We start from the raw sequence: 22373 nt of genomic DNA on the forward strand, positions 1-22373 counted from the left end.
ATCTGCAATTAAAAATTCAAAACAAAAATAACTCCAAATCCATAGAAATACAAATCATAGCAAATGATATTTATGCTCAACTTAGGATTTAGCATACATTTCACTTTGAATGACTAGTTGCTTTTCTTGACTGAGACACCTGTCTTCATAACATACTGCTGCCCACAAAATTTTTAAGAAAATCTAGCCCATCAGCTTTGTGAAACTATTTGTTGACCACTTCTTATCCATTCACATGTTTACTGGTCCACTTGTTACAAATGAACCAGGTTTGTAAGGATGTAGATGGAAGTACAGCCTTTTCATCACAAGTGTGATTAGACTGACCAGTTTTTAAAAACTTAGTTTATTTAAAGACTTATTTAAAAAGTTAACACACTTCCAGCTCCATTCATATAAACTGGTCTCTCTTTTCTATGTCAAGTTGATGCAACTTCCATCATCTCTGATCAGTTATTAACTTCACTCCCACTGTGCTTTTTTCCTGCCTGAAAGGAAAGGTGAGCACACATCCAATCAGAAATCTATTTACAACCAATTGAACATCATTATTATACCCAAATGGCCATTAGGATATCTAGGTTCCATAATTTTTACTACAAGGGAGTATTATTGAAACTTTACAAAGAATTTCTGTAAGGACCTAATAAACCTGAGGATAAATAAATAAATAAATTTATGAGAATTTATTTTTATTTTTTTTAAGGTTTATTTATTTTTGAGAGAGAGAGACACACACAGTGTGAGCAGGGGAGGGGCAGACAGAGAGGAGACAGAGAATCTGAAGCAGGCTCCAGGCTCTGAGCTGTCAGCACAGAGCCAAATGCAGGGCTCCAACTCACAAACTGAGAGATCATGACCTGAGCTGAAGTCGAACGCTTAATCGACCGAGCCACCTAGGTGCTCCTATTGAACGTTTGAATAAAGCAAGACAGAATCATTTTCAAATATACTAAACACTGTAACTAACTGTTAAGTTAATGTGATTATTATTTCCTTACTAGGGACTTGTCATTAGGCTCTGTTTGTTTAGTCTGTGTTAAGTACATTATTTTATTAGCTTCACTGAGCTTTTCTTCCATTACTGGGGTTTAGAGAATTCCTTGCTTGGGCTTGCTACTCTCTTTTGGTGCTATAATCTTCTTCCTTTCCTAGGCTGCTGTCCTGACTTATGGAGCTTATTTCTTTCTTCTTCTGGAATCAGCTTCCACATTCCAGCTGCACCACACTGTTTTGTTCTATGATTTAGGTTGGTTTGGTATGAGTTGAGAGTTACTTAATAGTCTTTCAGGGAAACTTGACATTAAGGTGAGAAAACAAACAAACTAGCTTTCTGGCAGAAATGACCCCAGGAGGACTTTCCATTAGGAACCAAAACATACTTATTCTTCTTGGTGTTTCTGAAAAATTTTTAGATATAAAATTCACTCTCTAAGTTGTACTAGCCACATTTCAAGTGCCCAATAGCCACGTGTGATTGGGTGGCTACCTTACTGGGCAATGCAGAGATAGAACATTACCATCACTGCAGAAAGTTCTATTGGACAGTGATGTTTTAGATCATGTGTATTCGTTTCCTCGCTTTTTTTTTCTGTTTTTTCTTTTTATAGTGTAAACAATGAAATTATTTACAACTTGGGGGAAGCTTCCTTGCTTTCAAAATAAATTTAGATGGAAGGAAATCCATATCATCATGTACTTTATCTAAAGTAAGTGCATCACAAGTGGTTTTCTCTACTGATGTGATCTAACTTTGTCTTTTTTGACAAAGAGTTTGTCTGAAATTTCTTCACTGTAACTATATAAATACTGATTGTTCAGTTATTGACCAGGTCCTTTACTTCAGAGTCTCATTGGGAATATCTATTCAACCAGAAGTGGAAAAGAAAAACGCTTACTTGGCAATTAATCTTTGGTTGTATTCCTTTTATATTCATGTGCACTGAGGAATGGTCTGTGAGGTAGGGGAAATGATAATAGAGTTATGTTTTAGGTATTTTAGGAGGTTTATCAAACCTCACATACTAATATCAGATATTGGAGGCCCACAGGCCAGACTACAGGTTTTGCTCTATCTATCCGTGTCTATTTATTTTGGCCCACCTGGGGGTTTGACTTTTATTTTTAAAAAAGCTTTTCTTTCAATATTTTAATTTTAGAGAGAAAGAACATGAGCAGAGGAGAGAGGCAGAGGGAGAGGGAGAGAGAGAGAGAGAGAGAGAGAGAGAGAGAGAGACTCAATCCCACAACCCTGGGATCATGACCTGAGCCAAAATCAAGAGTTGGACGTTCAACCTACTGAGCCATCCAGGCATCCAAGGGGTTTGACTTTTTTAAAAATTAGTTTCCTTCATTTAAAATTGGAAAGATTTTTAAGAATATGCATTTTTGTTCTCTTAAAATGTCAGATCTGACAATACTGAATTGAGATTTTTGCAGGGCAGCTCAGTGGAATCAGCAGCCTCCTCCTTCAGAAAAGGCTTGTACTTTTGGGCTTTCACGGGTGTGGCAGTGCCCACCACTCCCCACCGTCTCCCACAACTTAGCTGGGCATTTATGTCACTGGCCCAGGCCAGGTAGGCATCTGAGTTTGAGTCTGTTCCCTATCTGAGGAACAACCAACGTACATTCTTCTTAGCTGTGGAACTTGCCTGAGAAATTCCGTGATTTGACACAAGAGAAATCAGGCAGCAATAATCCTGTCCTGTCTCCCTATGGATCAATCCATATTTCACCACTCCTTCCACAAACTTCTACCAGTGTCTTGATAGGTTTTATTGGCATTCATCAGAGTGGTTCATTGTTATGATAGCACACAGTGTATGCACATCAAAAGGTATCAGTCAGACTTGAATGAACAAAAATGTCATGAGTTCATTGCCAAAGCTATCCTTGATGATATGACACACAATAAAGCAACTTTAATTTCAATAAATCCATTTTTTCATCCAATTCTGTACTTTATTGGGAGAGAGAGAGGTCATTTAGTCTTCTCAAAGTTGCTGACGAGATGTCTGTGGAACTATGGGTGTTTCCTAAGACACGCATGTCTGTAAGGGAATAAGATAAATATTTGTATAAGACTGCTAGGCTGCTTTTAAAAGGCAGTTGTATGGGAGGCAAAAATGTTTGTAGAATCAATGTCATCGAAGTCAGTCAAACCCTCCGAAGCAATTAATCTGATTGCTCTTCTGTGCTTTCTATATGTTTTTGTAGTTGTTGTTTCAAGCCACTCCTACTCTTCTAAAATTACAACTCTTGGGTACAGAGTTCACTAGTCACAGGTGCAAATATATTAGGAAGCATGGAACCTGTTGCACAAAACACAGGCGTGACAAGGAATATTTCCCCAAGTTAAGAAATATTTACAAAAATATTTTAAGTAGAATTATATGGAACATCTTGTATATTTCCAGTTCAGTTTACTTTTCTTTCATGGTAACTGAGAAGCCCAAGCTGCTTTGTTTTATAAAAAATGTCTATGCTCCTGTAGGCATAATTTTACATTAACCAGATAATCAATTTCAGATTAAGCTGTATAAAGATACTTATACATGCAATATTATGAAGGTGTGGGCAAGCCCAGAAAAGACTGAAAATCCAATCTTCTTTAGGGGAAGCCATAACTAATATTTTTGGAAAGAATATTATTTTGAGTTGTTTAAACTGTTTTTTTTTTCTACTTAAGAGAAATTCCAAGTGAACTGAGTATGGCCATCCTCACTTCAGAAATAAAGACACTAATGAATAGAGGGAAAGTAATGTGTGCAAAACCTCAACACGGGCTAGTTAGGAAAGACTTTGGTTTCCAATTTCAGGCCTTTGTTTTCCTAACTTGGCAGGATCTGCTTCCCCCTCTAAAACTGAACAAGGGACAGAGAGGCTGGTTGCAAATTTCTATAAGGAATGGTTCTAACTAGAGTTTCTGGGAGGAATCCCGAGGAAACAGACCCCTCAGCGTCGTGGACTGATGCCACAACCCTGTTTTGCTCTGATCCACTAACTCAGCTTGATGGCTCAAGGCATTAACAAGGCTTCGCCACAAAAAGATTAGAGTATTCCACAGGCACTCACTCATCCTGGCATTAGTGGCTTGGGTCACGATCAAAGAGCGAAGGATCAGGAAGTCAACTAACTGGAGAAAGATTGTTTGTCACCCATTGTTTTCTCTATTTTACCTTTTGCAGGAAGAGTGCACATCACACACGCTGCCCGCCGGATTTTGAATCTGAACTCGCAATACCCAACTTGTAAACTGTCAGCAGACACCCGTTAGGGGAATTGTCAGTGGTGGGCAACAGGCATCTGAACTCGTTTTACCTTCCCGTGGGAGCGCGGCGACGGGTCCAGCCCCTGGTGTGAGTGCCCTGGGTTTGTCCTTGGCGCAGTTGTGCGACGCTCTTCTGTGGTTCTGCGAGGGTCCGGGTCCCCACTCTGTTCCTATGAGCAAACAAACAAACAAAAACAAACAAGCAAAACAAGAAGCAACTCCTGGCTGGAAGTTGTGGGGTTTTCTCAGCCCTTCCAAGGCACGGCCCTCTGCCTCCACGTCCGCCTCCCTCCAGCTCGAGGTCTCCCGTTGCTCGCTGCGCCGTGACCTCAGCACCCTCGCCCGAACCTGAGTCCCCCCGCTCCGCCTTCGCCTTCGACTTTCCCTGGCTGATTTGGTGAACCCCGAATCTAGGAGCTTTTTGCAGGGCCATCTCTCGCGGAACGGAGAAGCGGAGAGCAAAGGAAGGGGTTCGTGGAAGGGAAAGGAGGTTGGAGTGGTGCAAACCGCCAGAATATCACAATTGGGGGTCGCCGGAGACTGGGGTGAAACTAGCAGTTGCAGGCGATAGTTGGGATCCGCGAGGGGGCGCCGCGCTGAGTAGGGTCCCGCTGCGCGGGCTTCGAAACCTGGAGACAGCGGCGACACCGTGGACGCTGTCCCCCTCCCTCGCCACGGAAACTTCCCGTCCAGCTTTCTGCGCGGCGGGACCCTCGCCCCCCGCCCTTCTGTACCTGTTGTTGTCGTTGTTGTTGTTGTTGTTTCTCCCAGGGAAGGGCTGCCTCTCCCCGCACCCACGTGCCCCCGCCCCCCACCAGCCTCGCATCCTCACCAGCGCAGCCGACTGCTCTGTGCCGCGCAGCGCGGTGCCCCAGCGCGCTTGGCCCCGGAGGTCGGCGGTAGAGCGGAACAGCGCCAGCTCGCAGCGGCTCGACTGCCCGGCGGACGCCGCGCTCCGCCGCGCTTCCGCGCGCCGCTGGCGGTCCTGCACCATCGGAACGGACGGAACTGGGCTTGCGTCTGGGGACCTTCCAGTGCCGTCTTCAGCTCTGAGGGCTAGATAATCGTTGCACGGACGGGCCGTACACGTCTTGCTTCCACGTCTCAGCAGAAACGCCAAGACCGGGTAAGTAAGTCGTAACTCGGATTCACACTGGCGAACGAGAATACCCCCAAAGAGCTCTGGTCCTGAGAAGAGGGTATGGGGGAGGTCCTCATGAGTGTGGGGACTTTTTTTCTCTCATTTAGGCTGAAGGTGGGGGTTGGGGTGATAGCCATCCCCATTTTCTACTTTCGCTAGAATTTTCCCTTTCTGCTGAAGGTTCTTCACTATTTCCTTGACCCTTCTTAGAGAGAAGTTATCATCTTTCCAGAGCAGCAAGTTGTTACTGTTTCTCTTAAAAAAAAAAAAAAATCAAACACCTGTCTAAAGCAGGAGGTCATCTTGAATTCTCCAAAGCTGTTCAAGAATGAATACATTTATTTAAGCACTCACTGGTTTTGCACCAGAAGGGCTCACCCACTGGGTAGGAGCATATGGTGCACAGGGAGGAGGCAAAAGTAAAAGCTTTAAGACGTTTTGCGATAGGGGCATGTCATTTACACGCAATCACATGAAATAGACCATGCTATTTGCAAGGAAAGGCCAGAAGTTCAAACATAGGGAAAGTGATTTATTACCAGACTCTTCAGTGAATGTTTTCAACTTTCTGCTTGTGAACCAAACAGCCTTGTCTTATATGCAGCATTCTTGGAGTCCACTCCCCTCCCCCAGGACTAACCAGTATAGAGTATGTAGCATGATTTCTGGGATTTTTCCCCGGGACAAATGCCTGGAAGGTGTTGTGATTGATCAGATGTTAAGTTTTACTAAAGCCAATCTGTGGCAATTAAGGTACTGTAGAAAAAAAAAAAAAAAAAAGCCCCACAAATTTAAACATGCAGTGAAAGTATAAACTGGTTTGTCACTCAGGTGATTTGAAGTTCTTTATCTCTGGAAGAAAAAAAAAAAAGAAACTTGAAGTCATTTTCCTATTCTACAAACAGGAAAATATTTCTGTAACAGAATCTCTAAAGATTCACTTGTTCAAGAAAACTGCACCATTCACAGTTCTTAAAAGACCCGACTGATGTGAATGCTTCATATTGTCTTGTTTCAAAGAAAGGGTTTTTCCCTCACCTACTTATCTTTTAATGTTTGTGCTTTTGAGTTTAAATCAGTCAGCTCCCTCTGTGTATCTCTTTTCCTCTTCCACTTTTCCAGAAGCCTAAACATGAAATGATGCATTCTCTGGGCAATGCTCTGCCCTGGCTGAGGGCCAGCAGTGTGCTTGAGAACTGTGATTAGTATCCATACGCTAATTGCCTGTAGATCAATAACCATTCCTGCAGAGAAGTTTTAAATAAAGGGGCTTTGAAATGAAGAAAATGGAACTGAACAGGAAAAGCAAAACAAGTTAATAAACAAACTCATATCCTTCTATCTCAGGCTTACTCTCAATTTAGCTTGTGGCAAACCTCAAACTCAGACCTCATGGAGTCTTGTTAATCCTGTTAATGACTTGTCAGCATTGATTAATTGTACTCTGTAAAGTCTCTTTTAGTTTAAGGGAGAACGTGTAGCCTATTAAATATACACTCCAAGATGTAGATAATTAGTTGCACGTTTCCCCCTAATTTCTAAAGAATGGAGGCAAATACAAAAGAGAGTCAAGGCTCCTTGGAACATGCTATTTGAAATTTATGCAGACAGAACTAGAAAATATCAGTAAAGCAAAATATGACTATATGGAATTCTCTCTCTCTCTGCAGTAAGGCTCCTTGAAAGGGGTGTGTGTGTGTGTGTGTGTGTGTGTGTGTGTGTGTGTGTGGTAGGCCCCTCAGATAGAAAGTTTCCTTATGGTCTATACTGACTGGCAGTTTTTAATGCTCTAATCAGGGATTGATTTAAGAGGGATCTTGGAACAATTTTCTTGCAGGGGTGGTTACCTAAGAACAAGAAAATAAGCTCAAGGATGTCATATCAGAACAAGGAATTATGCTTTCCTGTAGCTTCTTATTTGTTTTGCCAAATTACTGGGTGCTGTTAACATGTTAGCGTGCTAAGGATTACACAATGGATGGAAAAGATCCAGTTTCTGTCCTTAAGGAGATTGCTGTGGTGGGGGAATGATTGCATTGGGGCTTGTGCTTCTTGTAGTATTAGAAGTCGGCACAGATTGTTGGGTAACCGAGAGGCTTCCCAGGTCAGAACGGGAAAGCAGAGAGGCATGAGAAAAGCTGATGTATTGAAGGAATCCGAAGTAGTTTAGTATGACAGAAGCATAAGATACCTATTGGCGTGTCAGGAGAGATGAAGCCAGAGGGTAGATAGGCAGGAATGGGTTCAAGAAGAGCTTTGAATGTCATATAATGGAGTTGGATTATCTTCTGTAGGCTGGTGCAGAACCATTAGTGGGAGAGCAAATTAATGAAATCATGTACGCCTGGTATCAGCAGATCATGCAGAACAGAACCTATTCAGGAATGTGAGGGAGGGAAAATTAAATGCGGAGAATTGATTACACAAGTGATGGAAGCCAAGCAGAGGATACTGAAGCCACTCAAGGATTAGCAAGAACACAGTCATTAGTGCCTCCAGCCAGACAGACACAGGGAGTAGGTGGTGTGACCAAAGCCCAGGGACCAGGGCCATGCACTGGAAATAGAATCACTAGGATGGCACAGAGCCCAGTGTGGGGCTTGAACTCACGAACTGTGATATCATGACCTGAGCTGAAACCGAGTCTGATGCTTAACTGACTCAGCCACCCAGGTGCCCCTTAGACTGATTTTATACACCTTTCTCACGGGTCCTCATCATTCCTACCACATTGGCTTTGTCCTCGATTTCTTACCACAATTACTCTAATAGTCTTGTGACTTATGTCACTTCCTCTTCTCGTTCATTCATTCATTCATTCATTCACTTAGCAATAATAATTGAGCATGTGCAAAATGCCAGGCATGGCTTCACCCTCATGATGCTTACACTTATTATAACATGCATTTAGTAAGCATTTAAAAACCTATGCCAGGAACCAGGATTTGTGCAGGGAGAGGGGAGGAATAACAACGGGGTAGTGCCTCCACTCTCAGGCTCTTGCCTTTTACTAGAAAGAGCCTACTCTGACATTAAAATGGTCTTTCTGAAATTCGAATGTGATCATATCATTTCCCCCATGTCTCCAGATTGCTGAAAACAATATCATATGTTGGTTTCTAATGTGAAATTCTTTTTTCAAGTTTGTAAAAACATCCAGAGCTCAACATCTTAGTAATTTTTGAATGTATTCACAATGACAAAAGGCTGCTGTCATTAATTCTGAACCTCTTTTAAATAAATTTGGTTTTTATTAATCATAATAGCATCTACCTACGTTGGTAGGTGAGTCATATTTATTCAGCCCACAGACAATGCCTAGTTGGGCCCTCAGCTCCATTCCTTACCCTTCCTCTAGAGGGCTGACTCCTGCAGACTAGATTTTCAGGCTCCCAAGTCACCGGGCACTTGGCTGAGTTTGGTCATAGGAGGCATTGGCAGGTAATTAGAGGGCAGAGGAATGGAAAATCCCCTGTATTCTTCTCCTTCCCTTTCTCTTCTGGGCAGTGCCTCAGTAGCCTCTCTCTGGATCTCGTTCCCACAGGACTAGTCCATAGTGATTCTATTTCCAGTGGATAGCCCTAGTCACTAGGTACTCTGCATTTAATTTTCCCTCCCTTACATTCTTGAATAGGTTCTGTTTTGCACGATCTGTGGATACCATGCATACATGATTTCATTAATTTGTTTGGGATTCTCTCTCTCCCCACCCATCTCTTTCTGCCCCTCCCCTGCTTGCACTCTCTTTCTCTCTCAAAATAAATAAACTTAAAAAAAAGTCAGTCTGAGGGTTCTCTTAAATGTGGAGACTAAATGAGTTGACAAAGTCTAGAATGGTTACCTGCTTTTTAACCTTCCCCACGGTGTAATCAATGGGGATAACATTGACTGAAGTAGGGCATGCAGAAAGAAAAGTCTTGAGGGCGTGTGATTGGAGAAGAAAAGCGTCAAAACTTTTATATTTAGAGGTTAGAGAGAGAGATGCTTCAGATTTGGACATATTTTTTTTTTCATGTAGATCCCGTGTGGGATTCTGCTGTGTGTCAGTAGGAAGTTTATTTCAGATCTTCAAAAAAAGCAACCGTTTTACACAGGCTACCTAGTTTTAACACTAACCCAAACACTAGAAAAAATGGCTATAAAATGAATATGCTCAGTTTATATTTATGTGTTCTATGTTATACTTCCAAAGTCCAGGCCCCACTCAAAGGGCTTTAATATTTTTCTCTTTTCTGTGAAATTTGTTGCTGTATTTATAAATTTGAAGCAGTTAAGATATTGAGGGTAATTTTCTTTGTCTACCTTAAAATAAATTTGAAGAGTTAATAGAAGTTATAAAATTAATCGGTAAAGTTTGTAACATTTATCCCACTCAAAATAGATTGACTCAATTTGGTAGCATTCACACTGGATTTATGTCTACACTATAGGTATTACACTTTACTGTTGTAATATACATTTCAGGGACCTGGTTTAATTCATCCATATTTGTGAATAAACTATTATAATGGTCCTGCTTTATTAAAATGTTACACTGTGCACAGTTACAGGGATCAGGGGACATGTATTTTGAGCCCTAACCAAAATGAAACCAATCCATTTGTGATATTCCTTTGCGTCACCCTTGTGTTTTCCTTGCTCCATGTTATTTCTTCTCCTTCCCCTCTTCCTCCTCCTCCCCCTCCTCCCCTTCCCCCTCCCCCTCCCCCTCCCCCTCCTCCTCCTCCTCCTTCTTCTTCTTCTTCTTCTTCTTCTTCTTCTTCTTCTTCTTCTTCTTCTTCAAATTGTATATTCTTGTGCTAGGTGCTGAAAATGGGCCCAGTAGGTGCAGAGGCTGATGAGAACCAGACAGTGGAAGAAATGAAGGTGGAGAAGTACCATCCACGGCAAACCACTCCTAGAGGTGAGCTGGCCCCTGACCCTGAGCCAGAGCTTCTAGACAGCACCATGCTGATTGAGGTGCAGATTATCCTCATATTAGCTTATTGCTCTATCATCTTGCTCGGGGTAATTGGAAACTCTCTGGTGATTCACGTGGTGATCAAATTCAAGAGCATGCGCACAGTAACCAACTTTTTCATTGCCAATCTGGCTGTGGCAGATCTTCTGGTGAACACCCTGTGCTTGCCATTCACTCTTACCTACACCTTAATGGGGGAGTGGAAAATGGGTCCTGTCCTGTGCCACCTGGTACCCTATGCCCAAGGCCTGGCAGTGCAAGTGTCCACGATCACCTTGACGGTAATTGCCCTGGACCGGCATCGTTGCATTGTCTACCACCTGGAAAGCAAGATCTCCAAGAGAATCAGCTTCCTGATTATTGGCCTGGCCTGGGGCATCAGTGCCTTGCTTGCAAGCCCCCTGGCCATCTTCCGCGAGTACTCGCTGATTGAGATTATTCCCGACTTTGAGATTGTGGTCTGCACTGAGAAGTGGCCTGGTGAGGAGAAGAACATCTATGGCACCATCTACAGTCTTTCTTCCTTGTTGATCCTATACGTTTTGCCTCTGGGCATCATATCTTTTTCCTACACTCGTATCTGGAGTAAACTTAAGAACCATGTCAGCCCTGGAGCTGCTAATGATCACTACCATCAGCGAAGGCAAAAAACGACCAAAATGCTGGTGTGCGTGGTAGTGGTGTTTGCAGTCAGCTGGTTGCCTCTCCATGCCTTCCAACTTGCTGTTGACATTGACAACCAAGTCCTAGACCTGAAGGAGTACAAACTCATCTTCACCGTGTTCCACATTATCGCCATGTGCTCCACCTTTGCCAACCCCTTTCTCTATGGCTGGATGAACAGCAACTATAGAAAGGCTTTCCTAGCAGCCTTCCGCTGTGAGCAGAGGTTGGATGCCATTCACTCTGAGGTGTCTGTGACGTTCAAGACTAAAAAGAACCTGGAGGTAAAAAAGAACAATGGCCCCAATGACTCTTTCACAGAGGCTACCAACGTGTAAGTAAGCTCTGGTGTGAAAATGTGTAGATGAATTCCGACCAGAGCTATAAATCGGTTGAGAAGGGCTCCCAGGTGCATCCTGATGTCCCATTTTAAGGCAGGAGAAGAGGATCCGAGTGGAAGCAATTGCAGTGTGATCTGTGGAAAGAAACCTGGTTGGCAGAGCCTCCGTGAAAATACTCCTTTTCAAAGATAGGGCAGTGAACAGTTTGCTTATAGTTGCTTGGATGCTAGGTCAAATTATGAGTAAAAGCAGAGGAATGCTTTTGACTATTTCTCAGAGTGAAGGAAACCTGAACAAGGAATCAACATGACATCAGCATTGCTAGAAGTGGTTGGCTAAATAAATTGCCTTTCAAATCATATTAGGGCATGGACTGGGGGTGATGTGCTGCTCACTGCCCCCTCATCTGATGAAAAGACTACCCAACACCAATTTCCCTAGGGAGCTGCAGGCTCTTTTGTATTGTTTTTTTTTTGTTTTGTTTTGTTTTGTTTTGTTTTAAATTATTCCTCCTATGGACTAGTCCTTCAGGGAACGTTACCAGCTATTTGAATGACTTCCAGGTGATAAACTGAAATTTGCTGTATAATTAGTATTTTGGCGAGTGATGAGGGAAATCTTTACCACTGAGTTCACCAGGTGTTCTTAAAACCAAATACACATTTAGTGAAAAGTTTCTGCAACTCAAAATTGAAAGCTGAAATTCTCAGTTTTAGAAATGTAGCCCATCATTTAGCTTCTCATTTCAAGTTGTTGCTGCTTTGTAAATACTATTTATGTGACAACAAATGAACATACAGCTCAATACTTTTAACCATTGCTAACTGTTACAACTTTCTGAACATGTATTATTCCTATGTTGGAGTTGAATTTGTCTTCACTAAAATTGATTCAGATTATAAAATAATTTTTGTGGCATTTTGCCACGTTTTGTGGTTATTGGTAAACAGTTTTTGCACAGATACATAGCTCTATTGTGTTTACAGAACACTGTAGTGTTATTTTTTGAAATTCATCTTCCATGGACGTGGAATTCATTTTCCATGGTTCATGATTAATAAAACAATATAATTTCATCAAAATGGAACCCATCTGTTAAGAAATATTAAAAACACTGCATGCATTCCACTTTGCAAATGTTCTATTTGGACCAATTTCAACATAAATTATCCTCTTCTCAAAATAATTAGCTATGTATTTTTGGATAACTTATGAATATATACATAATAAAATTTTACCTATAAATAGTGGAGTGTAGACGCTATAGTACTCTTCATTGAATGATTTTGTGAATACTATTTTTATTTCAATAGTACCCAGTCAAAGATGCTTAAAACCCTAGTATGTTTATGAAAACACACTGAGATGTGAAAATAGTTGTACGTCTTTGGATTCTGTTAAAGAAGTTTCATTGCAATCATATTTTTGTCAGTATGACTGGATTTGGGAATAGATTTCTTAAAGTTTAAAAACTTCAGCATGAATATTACGTTTAGGTACAAACATGAGCTTCATGAACGGAGAGAGTTCAACTTTACGGATATATTTAAAAGTCATACTGTGGCTCTTGTTGAATTATTTCCGATGTAGAAGTAAAGATCTTGAAGTGGGCTGTACCTCTGGAATACTGAAAGAGAATGAAAACAGCAGAAGACTAATTAAGAAGCAAACAAAAAATAATATATATATATGTAATGTACCATGTAACGGACAAATTCATTTTTTTTTGTGGGACTCTACATAACTGTTCAAGAAAAAACTTTTTGTCCTGTAAAAAGCAATTAGTTTGCTTAAGATGCTAATAGATAATCGTGGTTACAATGTTTTGTTTTGTTTTCCCTCTTGGAGAATTCTTACCCTGTAAGGAATGCGTATGCCACTGTATTACTGGTTGTAGTAGTAAATTATCAGAATCATTTAATGATCCAGTTAATACTTGTGATGTAATTGATCTTTTTATGTTGTGATTTTATCTGTTGAAATAAAAGACATTGGGATTAGAGAAATTGCGTCATATTTTATATCGAAGTTTCTGTCCAAAGCGAAATCGTAAGCCTCTGACACAACCAAAAGAAGGAAAATAATGGTGGCTTCTAGGCAGTTTAGCTTTCTTTCTTTCCTGTACTTGAACGTGAGTGAATGGATTCACTCCTGTGGCTGCAGTTATAGTCCGTGTTTTGACAATGTTTGAATCTTTAAGACCAGACCTTTCTTCTAAACTAACTTCAAACCTGTATCCCTATCAGCTGACTTGACACATCTACATGGGTATCTCATCAGCAAATTAAATCCAACATGTCTACAACAGAACCTGCCATTTTGATCCACACCCCACCTCACCTCCACTTTGTTTTCCTGTATTCCTGTCCTAATCATGACACTGCTACTCACCTAGTTCCCCAAGGTCTTATACTTTGGGGTCACCCTGGACTCTTGGGTCTCTTTAGTACACATGTCCAAACAATTCCCACATTTTGTTCTAATTTCTAGATGTTCCTTGAATCAATTCATTTTTCTTCATCCCTATGCTCCCCACCATAGTACAAGTTGCGATTATCTTCTCAGACCTGTATTATCTCTCCTCTGGTTTAATGTTGCAGCTTCCTAATTGGTCTCTATATCCAGTCATCTTCCTATCAAATCCAACTTTTACCCACTAGCCAGCGTGATTTTTCAGAACCTGAAATTTTATCACATCACTTTCCTGATAAAAACTCTTCAATGTCTCCTCATCATAGTTATGATAAAGTCAAAATCTTTTTATGACTTGGAAGGCTATTTAGTACCTGACTCTACCTCTATGTTTTATCCCTTGCAAATTCTATTTCTCTAATCTTTGCTGCTAGATTTTAAGCATATGAGGGCAGGGGACAGGGACTGGTTTAATCATTGTGGTATCACAGGTACTTGCAGCTTCTGGCATCAAGTCTGTGATCAATAAAAGGAAACTAAGTCAATGAGTCAAGGAAATACTAAAGCCAAGATTTGAAGAAAGATTTTTAAGATTGTAAACCATAAACTTTTCCCAGTTTTATTATTCAACTTGCAGGAAAGTAGAGTTTTAGCCATACAGGAGTCAAGTAAAGATGTATATTTGTTCAGGATTAAGTTTTTTTTGAAGACCATTAAGTATAGACACTTGCATAATTGGAAAAAGCTCTATACATACACATAATTTAGGGTTCACTAAAAATTATCTAGAACGTTGCACAAGGGAAGCATGGAAGGGCCAGTAAACTGTACTAGTCATGATTCAGATAGCTAAAGAGAAGCCATGCTAGGTATTTAAAGCAAAAAGTCATTTAATACAGGAAATTAAAGTCTTGGAAAATCACTGGAAGAACTGGAGAAGTGAAGGTTAAGAAAAGCTTCCACCGGCATTGAAGAAACCAGGAAGCACATAATTGTATGAAACCACTGCTAATGCCTACAACAGAGAGTGGATGATACACAGGAAAGAGTTCAGGTTTATTATCATATTGCCTGTTAATATCTATTGATAGATGAATGGACACACACGCACAAACACACACAAACACACAATGGAATATTATTCAGCCATAAAAGATAATGAGATTTTTGCCACTTGTGACAACATGGATGGACCTGGAGGGTATTATTATGTTAAGTGAAATAAGTCAGACAAAGAAAGACAAATACCATATGATTTTACTTATATATGGAATCTAGAAAACAAAACAAATGAACAAACAAAAAGCAGGAGCAAACCCATAACTACAGGGAACAAACTGATGGTTCCCAGAAGGGGTGTGGGTAGGGGAATGGACAAAATGGGTGAAGGGGAGTGAAAGATACAGGCTTCCAGTTATGGAATGAATAAGTCAAGAGGATAAAACGTATAGTATAGGAAATATGGTCAATGGTTTTGTAATAGGACTGTACAATGACAGATAGTAGCTACACTTGTGGAGAGCACAGCATAACATATAGACTTGTCAAATCTCTATGTTTTGAGCCTGAAACTAATGTAATGTGTGTCCACTATATTTCAATTAAAAAAAAATCTTATTGCTTCTGGATAAGCCCACACTCCTGCCCACCCCTGCCATAGAATCAATAATGTCTTTTGCTTCTCTTTTGCATCTCAGAATTCATGTGAGTATCTCTCATTTGTGGACTATAACTCTAGCCTTGCTGTCGGGGATTTGGGGAAAATGTAGTTCTTAGGTTTCTAGCCCCTAAGATATAGGGAGAGCATGGAAGGGAAAATATGGTGCCTAATTGCCATCAGACAATCTGGCAATCTTAAGAATTGCCCAAATGGTGAAATTTCTAGTTTCAGCCTCATCCCAGGTTCTTCAGAGTTACAATGATGCATGTTGACTGTATATTTTCTTTTTTTTTTTTCTGTAATCAAGGCCAGTGTGTTAAAGATTCTCTTTAAAACTTCCCCTTTAGTACAGATGGACTGAGGAGGAAAGTATAAGGAAGGACCATTTTCTTCCTGTGGTATGTTGATTGGAATGGAGGAGTAAAGAATTATATCAAGATTTAATGATCTAAAATCCACAGAAGAATATAAATTCTCGATTAACTTCTTGGGATGAGCAAAAGACGTGATGCCTTACAGAGAAAATAATCTTTGACATTTTCAAGTTGATAAAGGGATGAAATATTAATATATATGGCTGAAAAAAACCAATGGATTTACTTTTCCATAGGAAAACAGAGAACCTAAAGAAACAACACAAGAGTAAAGAATGCAGACATCTTCATGATTATGTTTTATGACATCAAAGGTAGGAATTTTATTAAACAAAGGGTCACTAAAGATCGACTTGTGAGGATTTATAAAAGACATCTGTTAGATCATTGACCTTTTTTCTGCAGTGGTCCACTAGTCAGATGTTCACAGACTTCACAAGTTCTGGATATGGGTGAACTTACAGGAAAGATGGAATGTGGGTTAGACAATTCACATGTTATCTGTAACTCCAACTCTTTCTTGTTAGTCCATGAATATGTAACTGAATGGAAGTAAGTGAAAATGACTAACTCTGAATCTACTGTCCTTTATGAATAAATCATTGTCAAAGTTTTTTCTTTAATGTTTATTTATTTAATTTGAAAGAGAGAGAGAAAGAGAGAATGAGCAGGGGAAGGGCAGAGAGAGAGAGAGAGAGAGAATCCCAAGCAGGCTCCGTGCTGAGTACGATGTGGGGCTTGATCCCACAACCGTGAGATCGTGACCTGGGCTGTAATCAAGAGTCAGATGCTCAACCTACTGAGTCATCCAGATGCCCTATCACTGCCAAGACTTAACACTTTAACAAATTACTTGCCAAACACAACATAGCTTGTCATGATACAGGCATATGTTATAACATTAAAATTTTAAAATGCTGCATTATCTTCTCAAAAAATAAAGGAAAAAAACCCCAAGTGAATAGTTTTTGTCATTATATTCTCAGACGTGAAACAGATAATTAGTCATGAGTTTTATACTTAAAAAAAACAGGTCCCAACAGCTACTTTTTTAGTGGATATAATTAGAGAGTACAAGTGGAATTATGAAACTGTAAATATTGTGATGTGCTGCTACTTTTGTGCAAAGCATAGTTGAGCATATATCTTGAACAGTTGTGCTACTGGTACTAATCGTTTGTACTAATATATTCACCATGTCTTACTAAATACACTTTGCCCACCAGCACATTCTTAAAGACAGTTGCATGAATGTGCAATTATGTCATTCTTGCAGAGAATTCATTATTTCTTATCATAGGTTCTGTTACTCCCAAGCCCATGTCCTTCTCATAGCTTCTCTCTCCTATCATCCTCCTCCCTAGTTCTGTTTTCCATTGCCAGAGACTGGCTACAAGAACAGGCAATGCAATGGAAATCCCAGGAACAGGTAATGAATTCCATAATGCAGGAGAGGCCCACAAGTCAGTCTACATCAGACAAAGCTTAGAACTGAATCTAGGAAGGTCAGAGCAACAGCCAAGTCCAAGGGAGCAGTGTCCATGGAACTAAGTGGCCGCATCTGGGCAGGGATTGGATTGAACCAGAAACAAGGAATGCTGAAAAGAGAGGGAGTCAGGAGCAAAGTAATGGCTGCACCACAGGGTCTGTAATGCTGAGCAAAGCGTCCTGGAGCAAGGTGGAAAATCTTCGACAAGCATCTCCTTACCTGGATTGTGTGTACTCGTGAGACCAACACTGACCCTTTTTAATTAAAATCACCTGCAAGCTCTCATCATTCTCTGGAAGGAAACACATTTTAATTTAGTCATTGATTTTTTTTAATAGCTGGAAGTCCATTCATTCAATAAATAATTACATAAGTTTTTTGAGCCTTAACATAGCAAATTCTTGTGATAATTGGTTCCTGCTTTTTACCAGCTAGGGATGAAATGTATGTGAGAGCGTGCTCTAGCAAGTGGTTTGTTGTTGTTGTTGTTGTTGTTGTTGTTGTTGTTGTTGTTTTTGCTGTTTTTCCTGTGGGGAGAGGGAGATATGGAAGGGAAAGTAAGAATGGTGGGGAAAGAGCAGCAACATTTTAAAGAAATGGGGCAGAAGACCGCCAGTTCTGTTTGTCTGCATTGAGTAGATCAAATGGGTACCGACTCACTGGAAGATTCCCTGAATGTCTGCAGTGTTGCTGAGATCTCAACCAGCCCCTGCACTCGGAATAAATCCTCTATTTTTATATTTTATATTTTAATTAAAATAAAATTTACAGTTCTATGCACAGATTTATGTATATGATTTTATGAGTTTCGACCGGTATATACACATGTGATCACTTACCTCAGTCAAGAAGCAGGCTTTTCATCACTTTATGTCCACTTCCAGTCAGTCTCTGCCCCATCCTCATAGCAACCATTGTGCTGATTTTTGTTGTCATAGATTCAGTTTGTCTCTTCTTCAACTTTATACTCTTGGAGCCATAGAATATGTATCGTTTGGTATGTGGTGCCTTTTACATAATACAATGATTGGGAGATTCATCCATGTTGCTGTGTATATCATTAATTCATTCTTATTCTATTGCTGGGTCACATTCATTTGTGTGAATACACCACAATTTATTTATCCATTCTTTTAATATATGTTTGGATTATTTCAAGTTTTTGGCCTTTATGGCTAAATTTGCTATAAATATTCTTCCCTAAGTCCTTTTGTAGAGCTATATTTTTATATTCCTCAAGAAAATTAAAAAAAAATAGATGAATTACTAGGTCATAGCATAGATATATAGTGAACTTATTGAGAAATAGCCAGTGCACTCTCCCACTTGAAAAGTTTGATAGATCTAGTTGTTCCACACTTTTGTAACACTTGGTGTTGTTAGTGTTTCTGTTTTTTTCCGTTGCAGTGGAAATCCTATTGTGCCTTTGACTTGCATTCCTCTGATGACTAATGATGTCGATCACTTCTTGATATGCTTATTCATCATTCATATGTCTTCTGTAGAGAAGTGTCTGTTTATATCAATTGGCCATTACCCATGGGCCAGAAAGATATTGTGTGTTTTCCAAGAAGCTTTAGAGTTTTAGCTTTCACATCTATGATTTGTCTCAATTAATGTTTGTATTTGGGTTTATTTACTTTTCATATATTTATTCAATTCTCCCGACACCTATCATTTGAAAGGCTTTATTTTGCCACAGTGCATTGCCCTGACATCTTTGCTAAAATTTAGTTGACTGTTTAGAACTATTTCTGGCTATTTTATCTGTTTGCTCTATTTGTTTATCCTTATACCTATACCAATATCTTAAAAATATCGTAATTATGTCTGTCAGATTGGTCTTGTTTTGCAATATTAATTTGACTATTCTCAGGTCTTTGTATTTCCATATAAAATTTAGAACTAGCTTGTCAATTTCTGTAGAAAAATACTCTGGAATTATGATTGAGGTTATATTAATTATATAGATCAATTTAAGGAGAATTGTCATCCTAACAACATTTTCTTTTAATACCCAAACACGGTATATCTCTTCATTTGTTTGTATTCTTTAATTTGTCTTAATATTCTGTTCTTCTCAGCATAGCTAATATATCTTTTGTTAAATTAATCAAGTATTTTATGCTTTTAGATGCTATTAAAATTGGAATTGTTTTTTAATATCATGTCCCAACTAGGTATTGTTATATACAGTTAATTTTTTTCTAAACTTTGAAACTTCACTTATTAATTCTAGCAATGTGTTGCAAGTTCCTTAAGGTTTTCTGTGTAAACAATTATGCCTTTTGTGAATGAAGATAGTTTTCATCCTTCTTGCCAAATCTGAATCCTATTATTTCATTTTCTTGAATTATTTGCACTGGCTACGACTTCTAGTAAAGTGGTGAATAGAAGGGATGATATCTTTGGTTTGTTTTTAACCTCTGGGGATGATTAGGTGGAACATTTGATATTTGCCCATTAAGTATGATAACCATAGGTTTTTTTGCGGATAACTTTTATCAGATTAAGGAAGTTATCTTCTTGTTTTAGTTTGCTGAAGTTCTTTTTTAAAAATTACGTATGAGTTTTGCATTTTCTCAATTTTTCTGCAACTATGAAATACCTTTGTATTTTAATGTATGAATTTGAATTATATTGATTTTTAAAGTTTATTTATTTTTTAAAGAGAGAGAGACAGAGTGAGAGAGAGTGCACATAGGGGAGGAGCAGAGAGGGAGAACAAGGATCTGATCTATGAGGATCTGATCTGCACTGACAGCACAGAGCCTGACATGGGGCTTGAACTTGCAGAACCATGAGATCATGACCTGAGCTGAAGTCAGAAGTTTAACTGACTGAGCCACCCAGGTGCCCCTACTGATTGAATTTTTAATGGGAAACAAACCTTAGGTTCCTGGTATAACTCACACATGAGTTTGATGTATTATCTTTTTAAAAATATATTCTTAAAACCACTTTGTTAATACTTTGTTGAAGATTTTTGCATCTATGCTCATAAGGAATATTGGTCTATATAATTATTTTCTTGTAAACTCTATCAAGTTTGCATATCAGTATTAAGGTGACCTCATAAAACATTTTAGGTAGTATTTCTTTCTCTTATATTTTATGAATGAGTTTGCATGGGATTAATATTATTTCTTTCTTAAGTGTTTGCTAAAATTCACCAATGGAATCATCTGGGCTTAGAGTTTTCCTTGTGGGAAGGTTTTCTTCAAATTTCAAATTCAATGTGTATAGTAAATACTGGACTCTACAGATTTTCTCTTTTTTTTCCTTAGATTGGTATTGGTATATGATATCTCCCAAGGAATTTGTTCCTTTCATCCAAGCTATTGAAATTTTTTTACATTAAATTGATTGTAGGGGCACCTAGGTGGCTCAGTCACTAGAGCACCTGACTTCAGCTCAGGTCATGATCTCATGGTTCGTAAGTTGGAGCCCCACGTCAGGGCTCTGTGCTGATAGCTCAGAGCTTGGAGCCAGCTTTGGATTCTGTGTGTGTCTCTCTCTGTCTCTGCCCCTCCCCCACTCTTGTTCTGTCTGTCTGTCTCTCTCTCTTTCTCAAAAATAAACATTAAATCAAATAAATAAAATAAAATATAAAATAAAATCAAATAAATTTATTGTAATATTCCCTTAACCTTTCAGTTTCTGTTAGAGGTATATTGATATCTTTTCTTTAATTCTTGATTTTGATAATTAGATTTCTCTTTTCCTTCTCCTTGATTATTTCTGTCAAGGTTTACCAATTTTATTAATCTTTTAAAAAAACCTAACCTTTGGCTTTGATAATTTTTCTATTGTTTTCATGTTTCTATTTCACTGATTTATGCTGTTTTTTTTTCTTATATACTTTGGGTTTAATTGGCAATTTTTCTACCTTCTCAAAACTGAAGCTTATTTTTTTTAATATCTTATTTGTAATGTAAGCTTTTAGATGTGTAAATTTTCCTTTAAATCTTTTTCAGCTATATTCCCCTCCTAAATTCTGGTGTATAGTATTTTCACTGTTACTCACTTAGATTATCTCCTGTTTTCTTTTATGATTTCTTCTTGATCTGTGGACCTGGGGAGTGTATTAATCTTCAAATATTTGGGACTTTTCTAGACATATTATTGATATTGATTTCTAATTTAATACCTTAGTTATCAGAAAACATATTCTGTATGATTTCAATTATTTACACCACACATTAAATAATAATCTCTGAAAGGGGAAAAAACCTTAAGATTAGTACTAAAATTTTCCCAAATTGTTTTACTTAGAGAATCCTCAGCATTCAGCAGATAGAGAGGGAACACAGATAGAGTCCAGAAAAATCCTTGAGTTCAGGAAATAAAGTTGGAAGTTGGAGAAGAAAAAGGAGGATATAATTTGCAAGTCAGAGTCCAAAAAAAAGAAAACTTCAAGGATAATGATCTACAGAGAACCACAGGGCTTTTCCTTTGAGTATTCATCAAAGTGTAGAGCTACCTATATGTTAAGAATATATCCAAGATTATAAGGCAACTGATAGAATGGGAGAAGATATTTGCAAATGACATATCAGATAAAGGGTTAGTATCCAAAATCTATAAAGAACTTATCAAACTCAACACCCAAAAGAACAAGTAATCCAGTGAAGAAATGGGCAAAAGACATGAACAGACACTTTTCCAAAGAAGACATCCAGATGGCTAACAAACACGTTAAACATTTTTCAACATTACTCATTATCAGGGAACAAGAGATGTTGGTGAGGATGTGGAGAAAGGGGAACACTTTTGCACTGCTGGTGGGCATGAAAAATGGTGAAGCCACTCTGGAAAACAGTATGAAGTTTTCTCAAAAAATTAAAAATGGCTAGCATACAACCCAGCATTACTAGGCATTTATCCAAAGTATGCAAAAATGCTGATTCAAAGTCACACATGCACCCAATGTTTATAGTAGCACTATCAGCAATAGTCAAATTATGCAAAAATCCAAATGTCCATTGACTGAAGAATGGATGAAGAAAATGTGGTATATATACACAGTGGAATATTATTCAGTAATCAAAATGAATGAAATC

The 22373-nt window shown here is 38.9% G+C and overlaps 1 protein-coding gene across 1 annotated transcript; it reads left to right on the plus strand.

Annotated features, from left to right (window-relative positions):
• Nucleotides 1–10214: 10214 nt before the first annotated feature.
• NPY2R (neuropeptide Y receptor Y2) lies at nt 10215–13375 on the plus strand. The gene has a single exon (XM_049632338.1). The coding sequence runs from the start codon at nt 10224–10226 to the stop codon at nt 11370–11372; it is 1149 nt and encodes a 382-aa protein (XP_049488295.1). The 5' UTR covers nt 10215–10223; the 3' UTR covers nt 11373–13375.
• The last annotated feature ends 8998 nt before the right edge of the window (nt 13376–22373 follow it).

The sequence above is a fragment of the Panthera uncia genome, chromosome B1, assembly GCF_023721935.1.
Source record: "Panthera uncia isolate 11264 chromosome B1, Puncia_PCG_1.0, whole genome shotgun sequence".
In the NCBI taxonomy this organism is placed as follows: domain Eukaryota; kingdom Metazoa; phylum Chordata; class Mammalia; order Carnivora; family Felidae; genus Panthera; species Panthera uncia.

What these genes read in the sequence shown, in the direction of transcription:
- NPY2R (XM_049632338.1), top strand. Translation starts at nt 10,224, where the DNA reads ATGGGCCCAGTAGGTGCAGAGGCTGATGAGAACCAGACAGTGGAAGAA.